The sequence below is a fragment of the Saccostrea cucullata genome, unplaced genomic scaffold (assembly GCF_032062105.1).
Source record: "Saccostrea cucullata isolate Sc308-1 unplaced genomic scaffold, CSIRO_AGI_Scuc_v1 ctg2170, whole genome shotgun sequence".
Lineage (NCBI taxonomy): Eukaryota > Metazoa > Mollusca > Bivalvia > Ostreida > Ostreidae > Saccostrea > Saccostrea cuccullata.
Window position 1 is genome coordinate 27637 of NW_026936609.1, and position 23016 is coordinate 50652.

Here is a 23016-nt window from a genome sequence, read left to right on the forward strand (position 1 = left end):
GAAACTAGAGATAGTTCCATCACCAATATTTCACAGAAGTCGTAACTGAATCCTAGTACCCCACCCTAAAACTGCAAACTGCGTTCTAAAATCTCATTGACGTATTTCTTCCAATTTTATCCGGGCAAGGTAATTTATAAAAAGGTTCCCGGTCTTGAAACATCAATCATGATACCTTTTGATAGTCGAAAGTTCTCTCCAATACCCCTCCCCTGTAAAAATATGAAGGTCTAAATATGGGATCTTCGATGTTAGCCAGACCCCAGGGCAATGTACTCTTATTCAGAAATACATATAATAGAATTATACGGTTTTTTTTTCCAATTTTCTCCGGGCTAGCTAAATGGGTTCCAGGTCTTGTAACATAAATTCCCTTTGACAGTAGGAGGGTCCCTCCCATACCCCTCCCCTGTAAAAATATGAAGGTCTAAATATGGGATATTCGATGTTAGCCAGACCCCAGGGCAATGTACTCTTATTCAGAAATACATATAATAGAATTATACGGTTTTTTTTCCAATTTTCTCCGGGCTAGCTAAATGGGTTCCAGGTCTTGTAACATAAATTCCCTTTGAACAGTCGGAGGGTCCCTCCCATACCCCTCCCCTGTAAAAATATGAAGGTCTAAATATGGGATCTTCGATGTTAGCCAGACCCCAGGGCAATGTACTCTTATTCAGAAATACATATAATAGAATTATACGTTTTTTTTCCAATTTTCTCCGGGCTAGCTAAATGGGTTCCCGGTCTTGTAACATAAATTCCTTTCAACAGTGGAAGGGTTCCTTCCAAACCCCTCCCCTGTAAAAATATGACGGTCTAAATATGGGACCTTCGATGTTAGCCAGACCCCAGGGCAATGCACTCTTATTCAGAAATACATATAATAGAATTATACGTTTTTTTCCAATTTTCTCCGGGCTAGCTTAATGAGTTCCAGGTCTTGTAACATAAATTCCCTTTGACAGTAGGAGGGTCCGTCCCATACCCCTCCCCTGTAAAAATATGAAGGTCGAAATATGGGATCTTCGATGTTAACCAGACCCCAGGGCAATGTACTCTTATTCAGAAATACATATAATAGAATTATACGTTTTTTTCCAATTTTCTCCGGGCTAGCTAAATGGGTTCCCGGTCTTGTAACATAAATTCCTTTTAACAGTGAAAGGGTCCCTCCCATACCCCTCCCCTGTAAAAATATGAAGGTCTAAATATGGGATCTTCGATGTTAGCCAGACCCCAGGGCAATGTACCCTTATTCAGAAATACATATAATAGAATTATAAGGTTTTTTTTTCCAATTTTCTTCGGGCTAGCTAAATAGGTTTCCGGTCTTGTAACATGAATTCCTTTTAACAGTGGAAGGGTCCTTCCCATACCCATCCCCTGTAAAAATATGAAGTTCTAAATATGGGATCTTGGATGTTAGCCAGACCTCAGGGCAATGTACTCTTATTCAGAAATACACATAATAGAATTATAAGGCTTTTTTCCCATTTCTTCCGGGCTAGCTAAATGGGTTTCCGGTCTTGTAACATAAATTCCTTTTAACAGTGGAAGGGTCCTTCCCATACCCCTCCCCTGTAAAAATATGAAGGTCTAAATATGGGATCTTGGATGTTAGCTAGCCCCCGGGGCAATGTACTCTTATTCAGAAATACATATAATAGAATTATAAGGCTTTTTTCCAATTTCATCCGGGCTAGCGAAATGGGTTCCCGGTCTTGTAACATAAATTCCTTTTAACAGTGGAAGGGTCCCTACCATACTTCTCCCCTGTAAAAATATGAAGGTCTAAATATGGGATTTTGGATGTTAGCTAGCCCCCGGGGCAATGTACTCTTATTCAGAAATACATATAATAGAATTATAAGGCTTTTTTCCAATTTCATCCGGGCTAGCTTAATGGGTTCTCGGTCTTGTAACATAAATTCCCTTTGACAGTGGAAGGGTCCCTCCCATACCCCTCCCCTGTAAAAATATGAAGATCTAAATATGGGATCCACGCTGTTAGCCAGCCCCCCCCCCCCCCGGGCAATGTCCTCTACTTATTAAAGCATGAAACGTTTTTTCCCAATTTTGACCGGGCTAGCCAAATGGGTTTCCGGTCTTGTAACATAAATTTCTTTTGACAGTGGAAGGGTCCCTCCCATACCCCTCCCCTGTAAATATATGAAGATCTAAATATGGGATTCACGATGTTATCTAGCCCCCCCGGGCAATGTCCTCTACTTATTAAAGCATTGTACGTTTTTTCCCAATTTTGACCGGGCTAGCTAAATAGGTTCCCGTTCTTGTAACATAAATTCCTTTTGAAAGTGAAAGGGTCCCTCCCATACCCTTCCCCTGTAAAAATATGAAGATCTAAATATGGGATCCACGATGTTATCCAGCCCCCCGGGCAATGTACTCTTATAATTATAGCATTATACGTTTTTTTTCCCAGTTTTGAATAGGCTAGCCAAATAGGTTCCCGGTCTTGTAACATAAATTCCTTTTGACAGTGGAAGGGTCTCTCCCATACCCCTCCCTGTAAAAATATGAAGATCTAAATATGGGATCCAGGATTTTATCCAGCCCCCCGGGCAATGTACTCTTATAATTATAGTATTTTACTTTTTTTCCAATTTTGATCGGGCTAGCTAAATAGGTGTCCGGTCTTGCAACATAAATTTCTTTTGAGGTTTGAAAGGTCTCTCCCATATTCCTCCCTTGTAAAAATATAAGAGTCTAAATATGGGATCCAGGATGTTATCCTGACCCCGGGTAATTTACTCTTATGTACAAATACTTTTTTTCCAATTTTGACCGGGCTAGCTAAATATTCATCATTTTTGTCAGGCTAGCTGCATTGGTTTGGGGTCCTCACTCTTCTTCCTTAAGTGATGTCTTTGTTTTTCTTCTTAAACACGGATTATAATGCGTTATTAAGGTTTTTTGAAGAAAAAAAATTATTAGGACATTTACGGTAATTTGAATAGCGAACGGCAGACAGCCTGCGGTTCGCCATTCGAATGGCGAATAGCGAATAGCGAATAACCGTCCAACTTCTGATTGCCATTCATTAATTCTATATATAAAAATAGTGCATTATATTATTATTATTATAGTTATCATTTTTCAAATTTTTTTGTCGTCAAAGATTTTCTAAGAGACTTTACATAGTACAGGCATTCCCAATAGTTTAAGCTAGATAAACAAAGTAATGTTTTTGAACATAACAAAGTAATATTGCTAATAGAGAGGGAATAAAACGACTTTATTTTGTTTTTGAAAACTTTATTTCAAAAAATATTATTTTATTTCTATATAGTTTGCCTCGCTCAGTCGCTGGGGACTAATAAAGCCTATATAGACCTACGCTCAAAGAATGAATATAGATCTAGGGTTTCTGGTTTTAAAAATTGCAAAATTCACGTCATTTGACAAAAATCGATTGCAACACTCTACTATAAGATTTTTAGTACCATAAAGAATTAAAGCAACACTATTGAAAACACTACAGGTAAATCAATATGGTGTAATTTAATTAAGTTCTGAACACAAGGGCTTTAGTTTCATAATGCTTGCCTGATCAAGATAGATATAATTTCCTGAAACGAAGAAGGCGGTTATGCATAAAATTATCATGCGAACAAACTGAATGGTTGAATCATCATTTCAAAATACCAAAGATGCTTGATTTCTATGATTCAAATATGCTACAACAAAAAAGGGGGTGGGGGTGGGGACATGCCTTTCAACGGAGTTCTGACAACAGTTACTCGGTAAAAAAGTTTGTGATTGTTAAAAAGTTGAGGGCAATTGAAGTAGTTGGATTTTATATTTGTGTTTTCTTGAAAAGTTTACTGCTTTCGATGACCTTGTTGAGTAGAATGTACAAAAAAGTCTTGATATAAAAAAAATGCTCCTGAATACAGTACATGGTTATTTTCGCCTTTCACATTTGCAAACAATTTAATAAAATTTGCTTCGTTTTAAGTTTCCCCACTCATTTCTTGTTACAAACTTGTGCTGTTTTCTATGAAATCACCCTGTTTTTAGCGAAGAGCTTATGCGATAGTAAGGTGTCCGTCGTCCGTCTGTCTGTAAACAATTTTTCAAAACGCTAATCCTCCTACAGTTTTGGTCTGATTTCAGTATTACTTGGCACACAAGTAGACTACACTAAGATACATAAAATAGTGCATCGGTTTTTGATTTCGATGAGCGGTGTTGCCATGGTTACTAAAATAGAATTTTCTGTGAAATTCGATTTAAATGCTACTCCTCCTACAGTTTTGGTCTGATTCAGCATTACTTGGCACACAAGTAGACTGCATTAAGATACATAAAATTGTGCATCGGATTTAGATTTCGATGAACGGTATTGCCATGGTTACTAAAAATAGAATTTTCTGTGAAATTCCTTTAAAACGCTACTCCTTCTACAGTTTTGGTCTGATTTCAATCTTACTTGACACACAAGTAGACTACACTAAGATACATAGAATAATGCATCTGTTTTTGATTTCGATGAACGGTGTTGCCATGGTTACTAAAAATAGAATTTTCAGTGAAATTCCTTTTAAACGCTACTCCTCCTACAGTTTTGGTCTGATTTCAATATAACTTGGCACACAAGTAGACTACACTAAGATACATAAAATAGTGCATCGGATTTTGATTTCGATGAACGGTGTTGCCATGGTTACTTAAAATAGAATTTTCTGTGAAATTCCTTTAAAACGCTACTCCTTCAGTTTTGGTCTGATGGCAATGGCTTCTTTTCTCATCCTTTGTTATAAGTACGAACCAGTAGAGCTACAGTCTCGACAGAGACTTCTGGTAATTAAATTGGCCCATTTTTAAGTCGAAGGCGTGTATACATAAAATTATGAAGCAAGAAAATGGGATTATCGTCATGAAAACAAAAATTCTAACAGATGTATTTCCTTTATTGACATGCTCTTGATTCCGTAAATTCACGTGCTACAAGCCTACTTCGGCCTCTCTCTGCACCGCCCGATTCTTTCAAACCATGCCTATTGATGAACCTTTATTGAATTTGGCCGAACGGAAGTCGAAAATCCCCTACCCCCTTCCACCACCCCTGCTAAATACACATAAGCACACAACTGTGGCTTATGGTAAAAAATCAGTTTTCATAGTGATCACTATTGAAAATCAAAGTTATCAATAAAGTAAATGTAATGTCAAAGTTATCACTACAATTAACTACAGTTAACTATAAGAAACTATAACTTAACCATTGTATTTTTTGTGGTGGTGGTGGTGGGGGGGTTCCCTCTCCAGAAATAATCTTTTAACTAAAAAAAGTCCTTACCGAAAGTGCAGCCCCCCTTTTTTTGTTGAAGTAAAGTCAATCAAAGTAAAAAAGATAATTATGTGGTATGAGTGAAAAATTCTCGAGAGGAACGTTAAATAATGAGCAATCGATCAATTTATTTTTGATGAAAATGATACGCCAACAAAATTTGAAAAAAAACAAGATGTGTTTGTGAAACACTGATGCCCCCGTATGGCAACATAGCAAAGATTATGCTTTTCATAAATGCAAATTTAATTAATTGGTACCAAAAGTAGGGTATTCTCAGTGGAAAACAATTGTGAAATTTGAAAGTAAGCCAATGTTAAAGTTTTTAAATAAGTACAAAAATCTCCAATGTCAAGGTTAAAAGGTCAATGTAATTAGTATCAAATGAAAGGTCTTGCCACATAGAATACTTAAGTAGAGCAAAGCCCTAGCCCTAACCGTTCAGAAGTTATGGCCAATGTTCAATTTTTTTTAAAAGTAGGTCAAACTTCAAGGTCAAGGTCAAAGGCTCAAAGTTCTTGTTATCAAATGAAAGGTCTTGTCACAAGGATTAAATATGTAAAGTATGAAAGCACTGGCCCTGACTCTTTAAAAATTATGGTCAAGGTTTGCTTTTTTAGAGTAGCTCAATCTCAAAGGTCAGGGTCAAAGGGTCAAAGTTTTTGGTATCCAATAAAGGGTCTTTTCACAAGAATTACGTATATGAAGTATGAAAGCCCTATCCCTTACCGTTCAAAAGATATGGCCAAGGTTAGTTTTTTTTCATAAGTACGAAAATCTACAAGGTCAAGGTCAAAGGGTCAGGGTTGTTGGTATCCAATGAAAGGTCTTTCAACAAACATTGCATATGTGAAGTATAAATGTCCTGGTATCTATTGTTCAAAAGATATGGCCAAAGAAAAAGTTTAAAATTTTCATGTTAAAGTGGGACAAACTCCAAGGTCAATGTCAAAAGGTCAAATTTGGTGGTACCCAAAGAAAGGTCTTGTCACAAGCAATACACATATGAAATATGAAAGTCATACCTCCACTAAATCAAAAGTTATGGGTAAGGTTAAAGTTTTTGCGGACAAACAGACAAACAGAGAGACAGCTAGACAGACAGACAGACAGACGGACACGACAAAAACTATATACCCCCGAAACTTCGTTTACGGAGGCATAAAAATGCGAAGTAGATTAAGAGATGCGATTGTATGTCGACAACTTTGATGAAAATGATACGCCAACAAAATTTGAAAAAAAAATCGTGAAGTATATTAAGATTGTATTTTGTTTTAACGTCCCTCTCGAGAATTTTTCACTCATATGGAGACGTCACCGTATGCCGGTGAAGGGCTTCAAATTTAGACCTATACTCGGCACTCAGGTCCATTGAGCAGTGAAGGTTCTTTATCGTGCCAGCAACTACCGTGACACGGGACCTACGTTTTTAAGGTCATATCCGAAAGACCCGTGACTTTCACTTCTGATGCCGAGTGCTTGGCGAAAGAACAGTCACTATCTATTTTTACGTCTTAGGTTTGACGCGGCGCCGCGAACGAGAATCGAACCCGGGCCTCCCGATCACGAAGCGAACGCTCTACCACTCGTGAACGGTAAGTATATCAAGAGATGCGATTGTATGTCGACGACTTTGTGATTAACCTTGATATTATCCATTATTATAAAACAAAATTCGACAGTCTGGAGTAACCCCCTGCGACTTTACGACGATCATCCCGATCAAGCCACTATCTGAAAAGATTTGGATCGGGGCGGAAAGGAGCCGGTCTGAATCGAGCAATTTGGCAAATTATGCTCTTCATTACGACTCACTACGATGTCCTTTTGTCAAACGCGCTGCACGCTTCTACTACGATGCTACGCAGACCTTTGCCGACCAGCCACCGTTTTTTCTGCGTTTACACTGAGCTGACACTACGACATTCAAGATCATACTACGCAGACCTAGATGACAATATGACGACATCGCTACTGTGGTGCCGATCATACTACGATTGTTTTACTCTTCTAGTACGATTTTGGCGATGATGTATATATATCTTGCAACCGAAGATTTTCCTAGTACGATTTTGGCGATGATGCATACATTTTTTGCGACCCCCAGCCTTTACCACGTGGTTTACGGGGCATTTCAAATTGAAACTGTAAAAAGATGTGAAAAGTCTCAACTGCAAATGATCGTCTAGTACAGTGACATGTAGTTGACAGATGATAATTGGTCAAATATCAGCGCTATAAAAACAAACTGCTGCCTGATAGGTCGTGATAGCACAAGGTCATAATGATTGTAGGTCTTCGTAGGATTGTTAGGAATGTAAAAAAAAATCGAAGTAGGAATGAGTAAGAGTTGGGGCGTTCTAGTAGCGTACTTGATAAGTTCCTACGCTTTAACTGCGCATATACTACGATCACGAAGATCTCTCCACGTTGCTTCCGCGCTGCTTGTACGATTACGGCGCTTCTACTACCTACCATACCGCGATCATACTGCACTCTTGAAGACTCCACTACGTTTCTCCTGCGATTTGTCATGATCGGCCACGTTTTCGGCCACACTTTGATCGTGGTGGATGTGTGAACAGGGAGCAGTCTAGCCTTAATTTGTATTAGGAAAAACTCTGAATTGCATATAAAGCTGAACATTTTTAGGTCACCTTAAATTAGTAAACTCAGGTGGCCTATTGCTGTCTGTTGTCCGTCGTGCGTTAACATTTGAACATTTTCATCTTCTTCTCTATGGATTAAAAAGGGAACAAAAATTTCAATTTTATGGTCCCTGCCCCCCCCTCCCCGGAGGGGGGAGGGCTGAGGGGTGGGGCAAAACCACTAAAATAAATGCGATCTTTAAAAATCTTTTTCTTTACTCGTGGACATCAAGAAGTCAAACTGTTTGCATGATTGTAATCAGCATGGAGTCCTCTACCTAAATTATGAAATTAACCCCAGGGTCTGGATTTCTAATGCTAGGGCGGGGCTAAAAAGATAATATAGTGAAAATGCACTATTTCTTTTAAAATCTTCTTCTCTGCTCCTGGGCGTTAAATAAACTAAGTACATAGTTATGTTGAATAAAACTGCCTCTTCCAGAATTGTGAATTTGAGATTCCGACCTCTATGGTGTTCCATCGGGGCCACTCGCACCTACGTACTCTATTGATTATAATTATAGTAAAAATACATTATTTCTTTCATAAGCAATGCTGCGTCTGTCAAAATTGTGAATTTCATGGCCTCATGGTTTAAAACACGAAGTATATTCAATTGTTAGAAAGTTATTATACATGTATGATACTCAGGTGACCTATGAGGCCCATGGGCCTCGTTAATTATTAGCTCACCTGAGCCGAATGCTCAAGTGAGCATTTTTGATCAAAATGTGTCCGTTGTCGTCGTCGTTGTTGTTAACTTTTCACATTTCATCTCCTTCTCAAGAACCACTGGGCCAATATCAACCAAACTTGCCTCAAAGTATCCTTGGGTAAAGGGAATTCAAGGTTTTCAAATGAATGGCCAAACCCTCTTCCAAGGGGAGATAATTATGAATTAATGAAAAATTAATGGCATCTTTTAAAAGTCTTCTTCTCCAGAACCATTTGGCCAGAAAAGATGAAACTCATCATCAGCTCAAGTTTGTTCAAATCATGACCCCCGAGGATAAGGCGGGGCCACAATGGCTGATCAAAGTTTTACATAGGAATGCATATGGAATATCTTTTTATATCTTCTTCTCAAGATCAGTAAAGCTATGATTGGTGATATTAATATGGAAACATCCTCAGTTAGAGTTAATTCAAGTTTGTTCATATCATGACCCCTGGGGGGTAAGGTGGGGCCATAATGGGCAATCAAATTTTTACATAGAAATATATAGGAAAAATCTTTAAAACTCTTCTTCTTAAGTATGGCATATTTCATTATACATGTATGTTTTATTGATATAATGACATTCTCAAGTAATAAAAAATTCAAATCCCCTCTCCCCCAACAAGTAAACTTTTAATTACGGAGCTGATTTGTGTTTTTTAACTATCCCATGTGCTCAGGTGAGCGATGTGGCCCATGGGCCTCTTGTTAAGTTTTATCATCATCACGCGACCGACGATTGATTATTCTGAATACTAATTAATAATGTACATTTAAAACAGATTCCAGTTTCCATTTTGGATGACTGTTTCATTGTCAATCGCAACATCGCAACATCGCGGGCCTTTCCGACTGGCGGAAAAACAACCTGGAATGCATTACATAGACGCCATGAAAACCCCCCTTTTCACAAATGTTCACAAAAATAATGGAAGACATTACCTAAAATATACCACCAAAGAGACTTCTTGTATAATCTTATATTAACAGGTAGATGTATAAATTTTTAACATCCGGTGATGTAAATACATTCGATGTTGTTTTTCCGACCTCTATATATGGTGTTCCGTTGGGGCTACTCGCACCTTTTCAATCTCGCCTTTTGTGCGAAAATGCGAGAGTGAGAAGTTGCGATGGCGAAAGTGCGAAGTTGTGATGCCGAATGAGCGAAGATGCGATGGCGAAGTGCGAAGATGCGAGGCCGATAGTGCGAAGGCGACGGAGCTATACTAATATCGCACTTCCTTCGCACTTATTCCCTCGCACCTTCGCACTTCCGCTCCATCGCCTTCACAACTTCGCACTTTCGCCTTCGTATTTTACTTCTGTGAAGCTCTTTATCGTTTTGAGATAATTTTAGTGGGTTCTTGGATGTTATTGGTACATGTACGCATGCGCTAGATTAGTGTGGCATACAAAATATATTTTTATATAATTATGAGACTAAAACAGGTGTAAAAGTTAGGCTGTCGTGCTTACTATCAATTATTAAAAAGTCATTCTTATTTCACATGGTTATCTGGCATATCTTTTAACTTGCTAATCAGTGTACTACTAGACTTGAACATTATTATTAAACTATATTAAAATGTAATGCCCACTATAATTGTGTGTGCACTTCAAGCCTCCTGTCACTTTTCTTAAATAGCATACCTTCATTCATACCGCGGTTTATACAATATACATTGTAATTTCATTATGCGTAACGTAATTTCATTATCTTTGCTGGAATTAAATTTGAAACAGACTCAGCGGTTCAACTTCTTCTATAGACACAATTTTTGTAAATAAAATTATCTTCAAATGATAAAAACCTCCACAAAAAAGACGAAGGCGAAGAAGCAATACTAGTATTGTTCCTCCGCCTTCGCACCTTTGCACTTTCGCCCTCACATCTTCGCACTTTGCTCCTTAGCCTTTCCACATCGCAAATTCGCACTCTCGCATCTTTGCCCTAAAGCCGAGAGTGCCAAGATGCGAGTGGCCCCAATGGAACACCATAGACCTCTGACGGCAAGACCCGAGAAGTAGCGATTGTTTCAAATGTTTCTCTGAAAAATCTTTTACAGCATGGAGAACACAGCGACTCAGGAAAACACAACTCAAACGGACCAAGAGTGTTTAGAGCTTATAGTAGCCCTCTACATTTACCAAGGAATGGCTGTATATGCGGTAAATATTTAGCTCTTCAAAGTTAAATGTCAAACTCCCAGCAAATACTTATCGTTTAAAACAGTTTGAGAGCTAAGGAGTTGTTAAACCGCGTAGACTTTTGTCATAACAAACTTTTGTAGAATCAGGATGCCAATTTCAGAGTAGTAAAATTGATGACAAAATTAAAATATTAGTCATACAAAAACATAAAGTTTTATATCATTGATTCACGAATAAAATACGATAAGACACCGTTTAAAAAACATTTAATATTGCCCTCTAAAATATTGTCTGAATGTCTGAAGATGAAACATATGGAGATAACGAACAGTATTTAAGATCAAAAGTTCATAAAACAATACAAAATAGGAGCAGAGCAAACATGGACCTTCAATCAATCGGATGTGGGATCAGGTGTCATTAAGAAGTGAGCATCCCCTGCCGACCGGTCACACCCGCCGTGTGCTCCTTGTCATGATCGGGATAATCCGTCGTCAATTCAGTGTATAAATAATAATGTACTAACAATAAGTATGACAAACGTCAGTCAGCATTGAACTCAATGATACATTGTATTTGCTGACAAGATCATTGTATCGACCATAGAACTTACGAAAATGACTTTTAATGAGACTGCTGAAATTCTTGTTTGATCAACTTTTTTGTCAATAATTTACCTCGATTTAGAAATTGTTTATTCGTAGAGTATGCTCTTGCGTAAAGAATCAACTGAGATATGTAAACTCCGTATGCAGGTGAAGAAGGTATATCTTGCTGAATAAGTAAGGGAAATTGTAGCTAAAATTTCTGATGTCGAGTTTAAATTCAGGATTAAATACAATCCATGCTTTAAGGATATCCGATCCTCAGCCAGGAAGGATAACTCCAAAAATCAATATTTAATTTGAAATGCATCAAAATGAAGCTTGAAAATGGATTTTTTTCATGCAACAATTTTCATTTTATTCATCTGTATAAGATTCAATGTTTTTTTGGAAGTCCTAGAAAAGGTCTTATAAAAGTTGACATTTGTACCTTATAAAAGGGGGAAAATGATACAGTTTTAGTGAAATAAGATTTTCTTGAATCCAGGCATAGATACCAATGCTTATTAACATGATTGATATGAAATACAAAGTGATCTGTGGTGTCTTGCAATGATAGGAAATACCTTTTGCACTATGTACTTTAGAATATATGACGGAAATAGAAGACAAAAAATACAAAATAGGTATGAAAATCATGAAAATTTCTCTGAATGCCTGGATACCTATCTTTTTGAAACCTAAAATATAATTGTTGGTCAATTTGCAATTAGAAAATGTATTGCAGATATTCCAATTTGCTTTTTCTGCAAAAATATGGGAGATTTGACAATTTTCTTTATATAATATGATCAACTTTAATCTTTAACTTTAAAGAAATACTGTGGACACATTTACATAACTTTGTAGATTCAGAGATACTTTTATGAGTAGTTTTGATTACTTAACTGCTAATTTTATAAACCTGAGGATCGGATTACCTTAAACTTTTATCCTAACAGATCGTGGCCACAATTATTATAACTTTTGTCGAAAAAAGACGATGTAAAGCAGAGGTTTGTCATGGTAGACCAGGACTTCCACTGTAAGTAAATTATTGTGAGAATGATAGAATCGAACCTATTTTGATAATTTACACGTATCCTTATTTCAGATATGCTTTGATGTAAAACATTACCATTTTTCAAAATGTACAATGTATTAAAATGATATACATTCTTTCTTTAAATCGACATTTTTTGCATATACAGCTGTATTAAAATTCCAGCTTTTAATGATAAAATTGTTAAATGATTTACATATAAATTTCTTCTTTTTCTATTCAGCCCAATCAATTTCCTTGATGGCACCACAAATTCGGTCGCCAATGCTGCAGCTTTTGGATGCATGCTGCAACACCTATTCATTTTTATTTTCTATGGAAACATCTACACAGCTACGAAATGGTTGTTAGGTATGTATCATCTTTTCAGCAATATTAATATTTTCTTTAGGTCCTCAACAGACCAAACTCTTTCTTTGACCACAACTTTTGAAGGGTTTGAGCGAGGACTCTTTTAGTGTGTATATTATTTATTTATTATTTGGACCTTCCCTTAGGAGCCAAAAAATTTGACCATTTGATATTGACCTTGGAATTTGACTTACAATTGAAAAAAAAATATCCTTAACAATAAAGCTTTGAAGTTAGAATTAGGATGTTCACCTTTTATGAATATTTTTCTTTTTAAAAGACCCACCATTTGGATTGATACTAAACACTGTATTAATTATGGTGTTTTCACCTTGACGTTTTACTTTCTTTTAGAAAAAAAAAATGAAATGACATTTACCTATTTTGGTGGTACTGTAGGTCTTTCATATTTCATCTGCGTGATTCTCTCTTTGAATACCAACAATTTTGCCATGAGAGTTGAATTATTGTTAAAAAAAAAAACTATAACTTTGGCCTTAACATTTGAAATTTGTATGATTGGGCTTTCATCTTTCACTTTGCCTTAAGTACGAATTTTTTTTAACTTAAAATCACATTTTATCTTACTGGTCTTGACATAAGAAATTGACTTAATTTTGATGTATAAAAATTATTAAATTTCTACAACGATGCCGACTGGGTAAGATGAAATAGGAATCATGATATTCTTAAGCATTATACCCTATAAGCAGAGATTTTTCGCGAGGATTTAATTTTGGCATTATTATTGAGGGTATCAAGATCAATAAAATTGAATGTCGCTAAAAATTAATTGCGCTTTATTTGCAATAGTTTCTTAAAATAAATTTCAAAACCGTTAAAATTACATTTCGCTAAAAATAAAATACCTGTTTTTAAGGACAAATCGCTAAATTTGCGTCTCGCTAAAATTTCCACTTATGCGGTATTATATAAATCAGATTTATTACTTAGCCTACATGTATTTCAAGAGTAGATGTTTACAAGTCATGATTCTATGTTTAAAAATTTGAAACAAAAGTGAAAAGCAAAAATATAAATTACAATTTAATCTACTGATTGTATTAACACTATGACTTACGTTTATTAAAATGACAAAACATGTTTTTGTTGTTTTTTAAGCACCTATATTTTTCCTTGTCTGCTTTTTGATGTCTATGGTATATTATCCTATATTTGCTTGCTTGAATTCATCGTCTCGCCTGGTAGGGTCTATCATTGGATTTCTGTATACCTTATTATTGTGAGTATTAAAGAAATCAAATTGTCAAAATATTGAATTAAAATTTTTTCCTATTTGACTTAATTTTTACTTAATTTTGCCTGTGTGGTTGTATAGTAGGTGTTTCTCTATTTCAACAGGTTTTTGGTTGTTTTTGGTCAAAATTACCTCTGTAACAAAGAAGACTGGGTAAGATAATATAGAACTCACAATATTCTTTAATCAAATGTAATGCTTAACCGATTTCAAGAGAAGATTTTTACAATTATACATAATTACTGCATATTTTCATTAAAGGTATGGGCTATCTACGCCATTGTTTTCATTTCTGAAATATATTTACTGATGCTTTTCATTTACCGAATTGTAACTGCACTGTGCAAGAAATCTGCAAATGTAAGTAAACAAAGCACTATTCTAATTACATGTTAAAAACATTGCATGAAATCTCCAATTAAGTCGAAAAGTGGAAGTAAAAACACAACCTTTACTTTGAATTTCATGTTTACATTATAGTTGAAGGAACCTCTAGTGAAGATTGACCAACTGATGCATGTCAAAGATCTACTTCAGAAACCCAAAAGTAGTGCCGAAGAAATAAAGATTAAGTACATGTGCAGTTTATTTACATTTTATTATGTTTACTCGTATATCATTTTAAATTCCAATAATTTAAACATAATGCATTTTAACGTAGTAAAAGTACATTTAAAACTGCCAAAGCGACCCACTGTATTAAGTGACTCACTGTCACACGCGACCGTAAAATCCCCCCCCCCAACGCTTTTCCCTATATATTCTATTCTAGCCTGTTTAACTTTATTTAACAAGTAACTAAATCCTAGATGTTTATATACTGTAAGTGCATTGTGTCAGCAATGGGTAAGCTAGCACCCATAACAGGTGATAATTGAAGTGATTGAAATACCTGGTCACAAACAGGCAATTAGACACGGTAGTTCAGGAATGAAAAAAATTGATTAGGTTAAATAAATATTTTAGTCATAAATATAATTTAATTTGATACCAAGTGCATAACAAAAATCATAATACAGTTTTAATTCTTAGTTACAAAACATACGAAGTTAAATATAGGCTGTCATGTAAAAAAAAAAAACTATTATTAGGAAAAACAACTTTGCAGCTTTTTTATACTGTATGGAAAAAAATATTCATATTTTCAGATGTTCACAATATTTCCAAATACTAAGTAATTAAATGACTCATGTTCAGATCAAGCAAATTTTTATTTCTTAACAGGACACTTGTACTAATTGGTCCTATAATATAAAAGCATTTTAGAGTTTAGAGCAGTACCTATTAAAATGTGGAAATAAACAGAAGGTGTTATGAAATACATTCAACATACACATATGATATTTTCAGCATTATATATTGAAAACTGCGGAAAATAAGCGACCTGTATTAAGAGACCACCTGTCATATGTGACCTTTTTTCCTTTCTCCGTTGGAAGGTCTCTTAATAGAGGTTTGACTGTATTGAAAATATATACATGTTCATTGCCTGTTTTATAGAGCAGTTCAAGATCTGTTTAAAATCAAAGGACTCCAGACCTTTGAACTTCCATCTGCTTTCCGTTTGTAATGTAGTAAAATCTTTGTACAGTAGTACTAATCTCACATACAATGCTGGATTTGACTTTTGATCAGTTATGTAAGAAAAAGAAAAAATTTCCAAAGTTTATTATTTTCAGACAGAGGATAATTAAGCATGCAGATGCCGTTGTTTCTGAAGCTAAGCTTTGCTGTCTTCATAAAAGTCTATACAGATGTACCACAAGGACTCTTGCCATTAACACCATAGTTCTGCTTGTGTTCTATTATGTAATCTTTTGATGATAATATATTCAGTCTGAATTAAATTTATAAATGAATTAAATATAACTTGCATTGAATTGATTTTTGGTCATTTGTAATTTTCAGGTTTGCTCTATGAAACAGGTTAGATTATTATTTTACAGGTATTTGTCTTCACCATGTATATAATCAATGTTTTTGGACAAATATATGACCACCTTGCTCCAAACAAATACATACCCTTGATTGATATAAAGATTTCAGGGCCACTCCTTCGCTACTTTCAGACTGCAATACAAGTCATCAGAGGCACGTAATCACAAAAGCTGACGCACATAACATATATAAGAATTAAGTTGAAAATTTTGAAAATTATTAAATTTTATCCCTCTCTCTCTCTCTCTCTCTCTCTCTCTCTCTCTCTCTCTCTCTCTCTCTCTCTCTCTCTCTCTCTCTCTCTCTCTCTCTCAGCAAAATACATGCACTTGCTGTGATATTGATGTCATATTTTGTTTTCAATTTTTACTATTAACTGCTAACAGTATGTTTTTACATTTCAGTCTCGCTCATTTTCGCTAATATGCTCTCGGCTGTTTACCTCATCGCCAATATGGTCCTCATCTATCAGTCTCAGAGGCAACATATCATTCAGATCTGGAGAGGAGACAGGACTTTCATTCCCAGAAATTGCACTCAAACACATACTGACATGCTGGTTTGTTTTTACATCTGAATTGTGTATTTTAGTTGTTTATATATATATATATATATATATATATATATAAAAACATCTGAATTGTGTATTTTAGTTGTTTATATATATATATATATATATATATATATATATATATATATATATATATATATATATATATATATATATATATATATATATATATATATATAAAATCTTCGTATAAATGTCTCACAATAACGCATTTCTGTTTCCCGAAAAACAGTTTATGAATAAAAATTTTACGCCGCGATTCCTTTTTGTTCAAAATTTGGACTGCAATAAATCTTTATTTAAATGTCTGATTTGTTTTGATTTAAAAAATTATAATCTCTTTCAGGTGAAAAATTTGATGTACGCAGGAAACCAAGTTTCTCATCTTCTTGGAGGTTTATCTTTAATAATAGTCAGAACATTTACCTTATATCGGGAAATTTTGGCGTTTGGTATACTAGTACTTGATAAATAAGATATCAAATTAGAGTTGGAATATTGGGGTTACAATTTTAACAGACTTGCAGACTTTGATATGTATAAACTAATGGAAATAATGGTGCATTATTTTTATCAAGTGTTCTAATCTATAAAAAAAAAAAAAAGTAACATATGCCCCTATAGTTTTGGGCATAATTTAATTTTCTAAAAAACATTCCCAGAGAATTCCTTTTTTCAAATTTGTAAGTTAAAAAAAGTCTATAAGAATGTATTGTTTTTTTTCTATTCCAATCTAGGTTATTTAATTTCACAGATAGTTGTGTTCCTTGTCTGTGTTGTCCTGGCGTATTTTGTTGTTTTACCTCTCATGAAGGAGGTCCCTATAATTTTCCTATCACCATTGGAGGCTATATTGTAAGTATGGTCACATAATTATTTCTATTTGCGGTGATTTATTAACATTCACTTTTAATTACAAGGTATAATCGTCAAAAATATAATTTTAATACTGTTATAAAACTCATATTTACTTTTAGACCTGGAGTGGTATTCATGTTCATTTTCCGAATTCTACTTCGAATCATCAGTCGTAAAGCTTTCTTACAAAACCATTACATCGGTTCTGACAACGGAGAACACTGGGAGAAAGTACTGGCCTTAGATAATAGGTAAGTGTTGTCAAATGGATTGAGCTTTTTCATTTTTTTTCTTCTAAAGTTATCAAATTAACCATTTTGCGTGAAATTCATCGATAACTTGCAAATTTTTTTTTTACAAATCTGAGGTGACTTTTACTCTTTTTTTAGGCGGGTGTACCAGAACCTGTCCTATTTCCTGTTTTTCTACTATATACTGATTGGTTTATTCCGATGTGTGTACCGGGTAATAGTGTCCATGTGTTTAGGAATATTTTACATAGCGCGTATGGATAGATCCTTGTTGTTTCCTGGATATGAACATATTGATATCAGTGAGTGAATCAATAAATAATAATAAAATTTAGCCCATCCGTGACGTACAAAATAAAACAACTTTCACTTACTTTCATGTAAACTTTTTGTCATATGATATTGTCTAAATAATTTAAAGTATATTTTTCCATAAATGAATTAAATTTTTATATAGTTTTCATTACCTAAGTATGTTTCTTCTGTTCAAGGTTATATGACGTATCTTGGCTTTCTGGAGGTAGAACTTCACCACTGTCACCCGGTAGTTGTTGTCTTCTGTGACCAGTTGATCAAAGCTGTGAAAGTTATCACTACTAAATCTGTGCAGAGCCTTAATTCCTCTGATGATCTTGTTTATGAAAACAGGATTTATGGGCTCTCCAGTGTTTACACACGAAAAGTAAGGAATAGGTGGCAAAAGATGAAAACCCTGATTTCCAACCAGTCTCTTTGCAAAGCTTCGAAAACAAACATTTCTTTTGAGCATTCTGTTACTCCCAAGAAAACCTTGGGGGATCCACAATCTAGTCTCTAGGCAAAGTGTAAATTGAGAGTAAAGCAAACATTCTGGGTAATTGTGTAGTTTTGTAGGAGAAATTTTAGATTTAAAGTCTTGAGTCTAATGCTTAGGATATGAAATAAGAATCTCTCTGGATGTTTTGACTACTTTTATGTGTGAAATTGCATTATTAGTATAGGGAAGTGTTAAAATAAAATCTCCAAGTATGTCAGATATGCTTCTTTGAAAGTATGAGATGCAGAAAAAAAAGTGAGTTCTTATTTGTTCTTAGTTTTTTCCATCTCTATCCTTGACATCTCTTTACATTTATCACAAAGAAAGATTCGATTACAACAGGCAATGAAATTTAATAATGTCCAACTTTGAGATAATATTCAAAATGCACTTATCCCGTACAGGTAATACGTGAGTATTTGTTTTATATTGTTGTGGATATGAATATCTAAATTATGTATTCTTTGTTTTTGTTTTTATAATAATTATGAAAACGCATTTTTTACCTTTGTATTTGTTTTCTACCAACGTGTTTTAAGCATTTGAATGACTAGTCAGTCTTATGTGCGCATCTACATGTATCGTTTAAAAAAATGATTTGTTGCTTTTTTTCTTGAAATTGAGCATATTAGTTTATCTTTCTCAGACAGAGAATCGTTTTATTATTTTATCCATTTATGAAGCAATTTCAAATTAAATCGATGGAAAATTGTCGTTTATTAATCTCATTAATTTATCTCTGTAATTTGTTGTTTTGCATTCAGGAAAATGTTGTATTGAATAATGAATTACGTAATCTTTTATTGTTCAAAAATCTGCATTTTCATTGACATTACAGACCAAATGTTGTTTCTTCTAAAATTGTATTGATTTTTCACATTTTCAAAAAAAGTAAAATAAAATAATTTGAACATTCGTCCAGATATTGTTCTTTATTAATGTGACAAGATAAAAAAAAATTCATTGTTTCAAAACGAACTGGAATCAGAGCAAGCAAGGGCGTCTAAAAACTGAGTTGGAATCAGATGTCATAAAGGAGTTAACATTCTTTGTCAACTGTTCACATACGCTTTGTGTTTTTTTTTATTATTATTGTATGCAAATGGAAAAATCCGTAGACTATTCAGCGTAAAAATATAATTTGTTTAGAATAGAAAAGAATTTATTACCAAATCAGGGCCCATTGGCCATAAAAATATAACATATATAATTACATATACACATAATAAAGTAATAGACAGAATACAACATATGGTGAAGAGCAATTCTTCTATTAAGTATATATATATACTGATATATATAGATATATATAAAGCAAAACAATCAGTTCAATTAATGTACACCTGAAGACGGATTATGAAATCCAGAAGGCGCTTGTGTTAAATGAAATTTGGAAACTGCATTTTCTTTTTCTTTTATAATTATTTTCACCTGTATGACATCGACTGTGAACTATTTTCAACTATATATATATATATATATATATATATATATATATATATATATATATATATATATATATATATATATATATACTAAAGCTATCCACTTCTGTTCAATGTAGAGTATATACTACAACATACATATCAACAACATATTAACATGGTGAAACATAAGTATTTAACTTAGGTACATCAAATAATTTTGAATTTGTCTAAATATACATGACTTATGAATTCACACAATTTGCACAGCACATCAACATCTTCACAGTTCATTAACCATAAAAATTGGTTATTTTTGAACAAGCTGTTAAAAAGATGAATCCTCATAGATATCGTGGATAGTAAATTTATTCTTATTCCATAGTCATGGACAATCTAAAAGAAAATATACTTCATCTTCTATCTCTTCTAATTTTCAATTGGGGCAAATTCTCTCTTCTCTTGGAATACCGTAATGTCTACCTTTTTCAATCATCAGATTGTGAGAAAATATTCGAAATTTTGTTAGAGTCTATCTTTTCTCAAACTTTCTTCCCCGTGGCGATCCGGGTTAGAATAGGTCCTCAGTACCCCCTTGCTTGTCGTAAAAGGCGACTAAATGGGGCGGTCCTTCGGATGAGACCGTATAAACCGAGGCCCCGTGTCACAACAGGCGTGGCACGATAAAGATCCCTCCCTGCAAGGCCGTAAGTGCCGAGCATAGGCCTATATTTGCAGCCCTTCACCGTCTCCATATTAGTGAAATATTCTGGAGAGGGACGTTAAACAGTATACAATCAACAATCAAACTTTCTTAAGATTAATAAATAAGGTTCTAGCCCAAAGTTCTGTTTAATTGTGCAATAGGTGTCCAATTTCCCACAATTACTTAATTCTTTCTTCTTTTGATACCATTTTTAAGAAAATATTATTTTTAAATGCATTTACAGTGATATTTAAATGTTGATGTAGATGATTTCAGATGAGGTGTTAACTGAGGAAGAATTTGTTTAAACATATCAATAGAACCAAACCATAATAATTTGTTTTTATTGAAATTGGATACTGAGGCAGTATAGGCAGCTTTTAATGGAGGATATATGTCATCCAAATTCTCTAACCTATGCCAGTATTTCAATATATTCTGAACAATACTGAAACTCATAGGGTGTCTACCTAGTTCTGAAAGGACTGCAAATTTTATACTTGTGTTATTTACACTTAATAAAAATCTACAAAACTTGTAATGTAATTTCTCACAAAGTGAATTGGAAAATAATTCATCAAGTGCAATGAGTCCATTTCTAAATCGTGCTTTAGAAGTGTTAAGGGCCCCCCAAATTTCACTACCGTAAAGTAAAATGGGTTTTATTGTATGATCATATACATGTACAGCTGTGTTTATTTTAGGGTTCAATGATAGAAATTTTTTTTGTAATTAAAAAATTGCCTTTGAAGCTTTTTTGTAAAGATCATCCTGAGCAAGTGTAAAACTTCCAGATGCAGTGAAATGTGTACCCAAGTATTTATAAGAAGTTATACATTCAAGAGGTTCTTTGTTTAGTGTGAAGTTTTCTTTCAAGTGTCTACCTGCTTTATTAAAAATTAATACTTTGGTTTTTGAAATATTTACATCAAGGCACCAGTCAGTACAAAACTTATCAAGACAATTAAGTTTTTGTTGAAGACCTTTTGATGACTTGGACAATAAAACTATATCATCTGCATACATTAGACAATGAAGTAATTTATCATGTAACTGAATATTATCATTAATTATATAATTGAAGTATTCTGGAAGATTATTGATAAAAATTTTGAATAAATTTGGACTTAAATTGTCTCCCTGTTTAACTTCTAACTTAATAGGGAAAGTCTTAGTGACTTGATTGTTTAACTTAGTGCATGATCTACTACAATTGTACATACTCTTAATTATATTGTAAAATTTAGATCCAACCCCAATTTCTAGTAGTTTAATTTTGATGCCTTCATGTATTACTGTGTCAAATGCCTTTTAAAGTCAATGAAACATGCATAGAGTCGTCCTTCTTTCTGAGAGCAATATGTTTCAAATGAAGTTCTTAAAATATACATGTGATCAGATGTTCCTGCCTTTTTACAGAAACCAATTTGACAATCACTGATAATTTTATTTTTTTTCTAGATATTTATCAAGTCTTTTATTCAAAATACTGTTAAATAATTTACCAATTGCACTAGTGATGGTAATGCCACGATACATTGTAATTGTTTGGGTTATTGATATCCCCTGCTTTAAGCAGAACAGTAATGTATCCCTCAGCCCATGATTTGGTATAAAGTCCATGTGATAAGCAAGCATTGAAGATATTTCTTAAAGATGGTAGTAGACCATTGTGACCGTATTTAATCATATGATTGGAAATGTTGTCTAGTCCACGAGATTTATTATATTTAATACAAGAAATTGCCTCTGATATTTCTGAAGAACTTATTGTATAGTCTAATTCATTAAAACATTGTTTATTTTCCATTTGAGAAAATTTCGTATTCAATTCATTTAGCCTGTCAAAATATGACTCTCTCACTTCATTTAATTTTGTAAAATGATCCAGCCATCTATCAGGATGAATACTTTGTTTTTCTCAAAATGCTTACTTCAACTTTTTACCTTATTCCTTATTGATATATTGGGAAAATTTGAATGAAAAAGCACACGATTTGCAGCCGTATTGTCGCTTTAAGGTCAAGATCTAGTAAATGAAAGGTGCCTACAGATTTATCAAATTTAAGAAATAAATTCCTTTATTGATGCTTTACAACTTTAGCTTGGTCAAATAAGGTGTTTTGGGGTATAATGGGTAAACAAGATTAAAAACTGTATTTTAAACTGTCATTTTCAATGAAAAATTAAGAAAACCAGTCATGAATATGGGAGTTTTTTTTTTCATATTCGACAGAGGAAATGTATCCAGATTGCCTACAGTCTCTCAGAAAACGGTAATTAGTATGTTCGTGGCCTCTTCTTTAAATCAATATCAAATTTAATATAGGTATTCGGTTTACTTTTCATATGATTTCAAATTGAATGTCTTGAATA

The 23016-nt window shown here is 34.0% G+C and overlaps 1 protein-coding gene across 1 annotated transcript in view; it reads left to right on the forward strand.

The window, feature by feature from the left end:
• Positions 1-18598, forward strand: part of LOC134245918 (stimulated by retinoic acid gene 6 protein-like) — a 36400-nt gene extending 17802 nt beyond the window's left edge. Inside the window, exons 2-16 of the mRNA XM_062728155.1 lie at positions 10756-10858; positions 12387-12469; positions 12711-12838; positions 13961-14081; positions 14201-14249; positions 14358-14456; positions 14577-14668; positions 15776-15905; positions 16043-16191; positions 16410-16593; positions 16952-17000; positions 17343-17460; positions 17583-17714; positions 17853-18016; positions 18206-18598. Of these exons, the coding sequence (XP_062584139.1) occupies positions 10757-10858; positions 12387-12469; positions 12711-12838; positions 13961-14081; positions 14201-14249; positions 14358-14456; positions 14577-14668; positions 15776-15905; positions 16043-16191; positions 16410-16593; positions 16952-17000; positions 17343-17460; positions 17583-17714; positions 17853-18016; positions 18206-18531 (1926 nt within the window). The 5' untranslated portion in view covers position 10756 and the 3' untranslated portion in view covers positions 18532-18598. The remainder of the gene's footprint in view (positions 1-10755; positions 10859-12386; positions 12470-12710; positions 12839-13960; positions 14082-14200; positions 14250-14357; positions 14457-14576; positions 14669-15775; positions 15906-16042; positions 16192-16409; positions 16594-16951; positions 17001-17342; positions 17461-17582; positions 17715-17852; positions 18017-18205) is intronic.
• The last annotated feature ends 4418 nt before the right edge of the window (positions 18599-23016 follow it).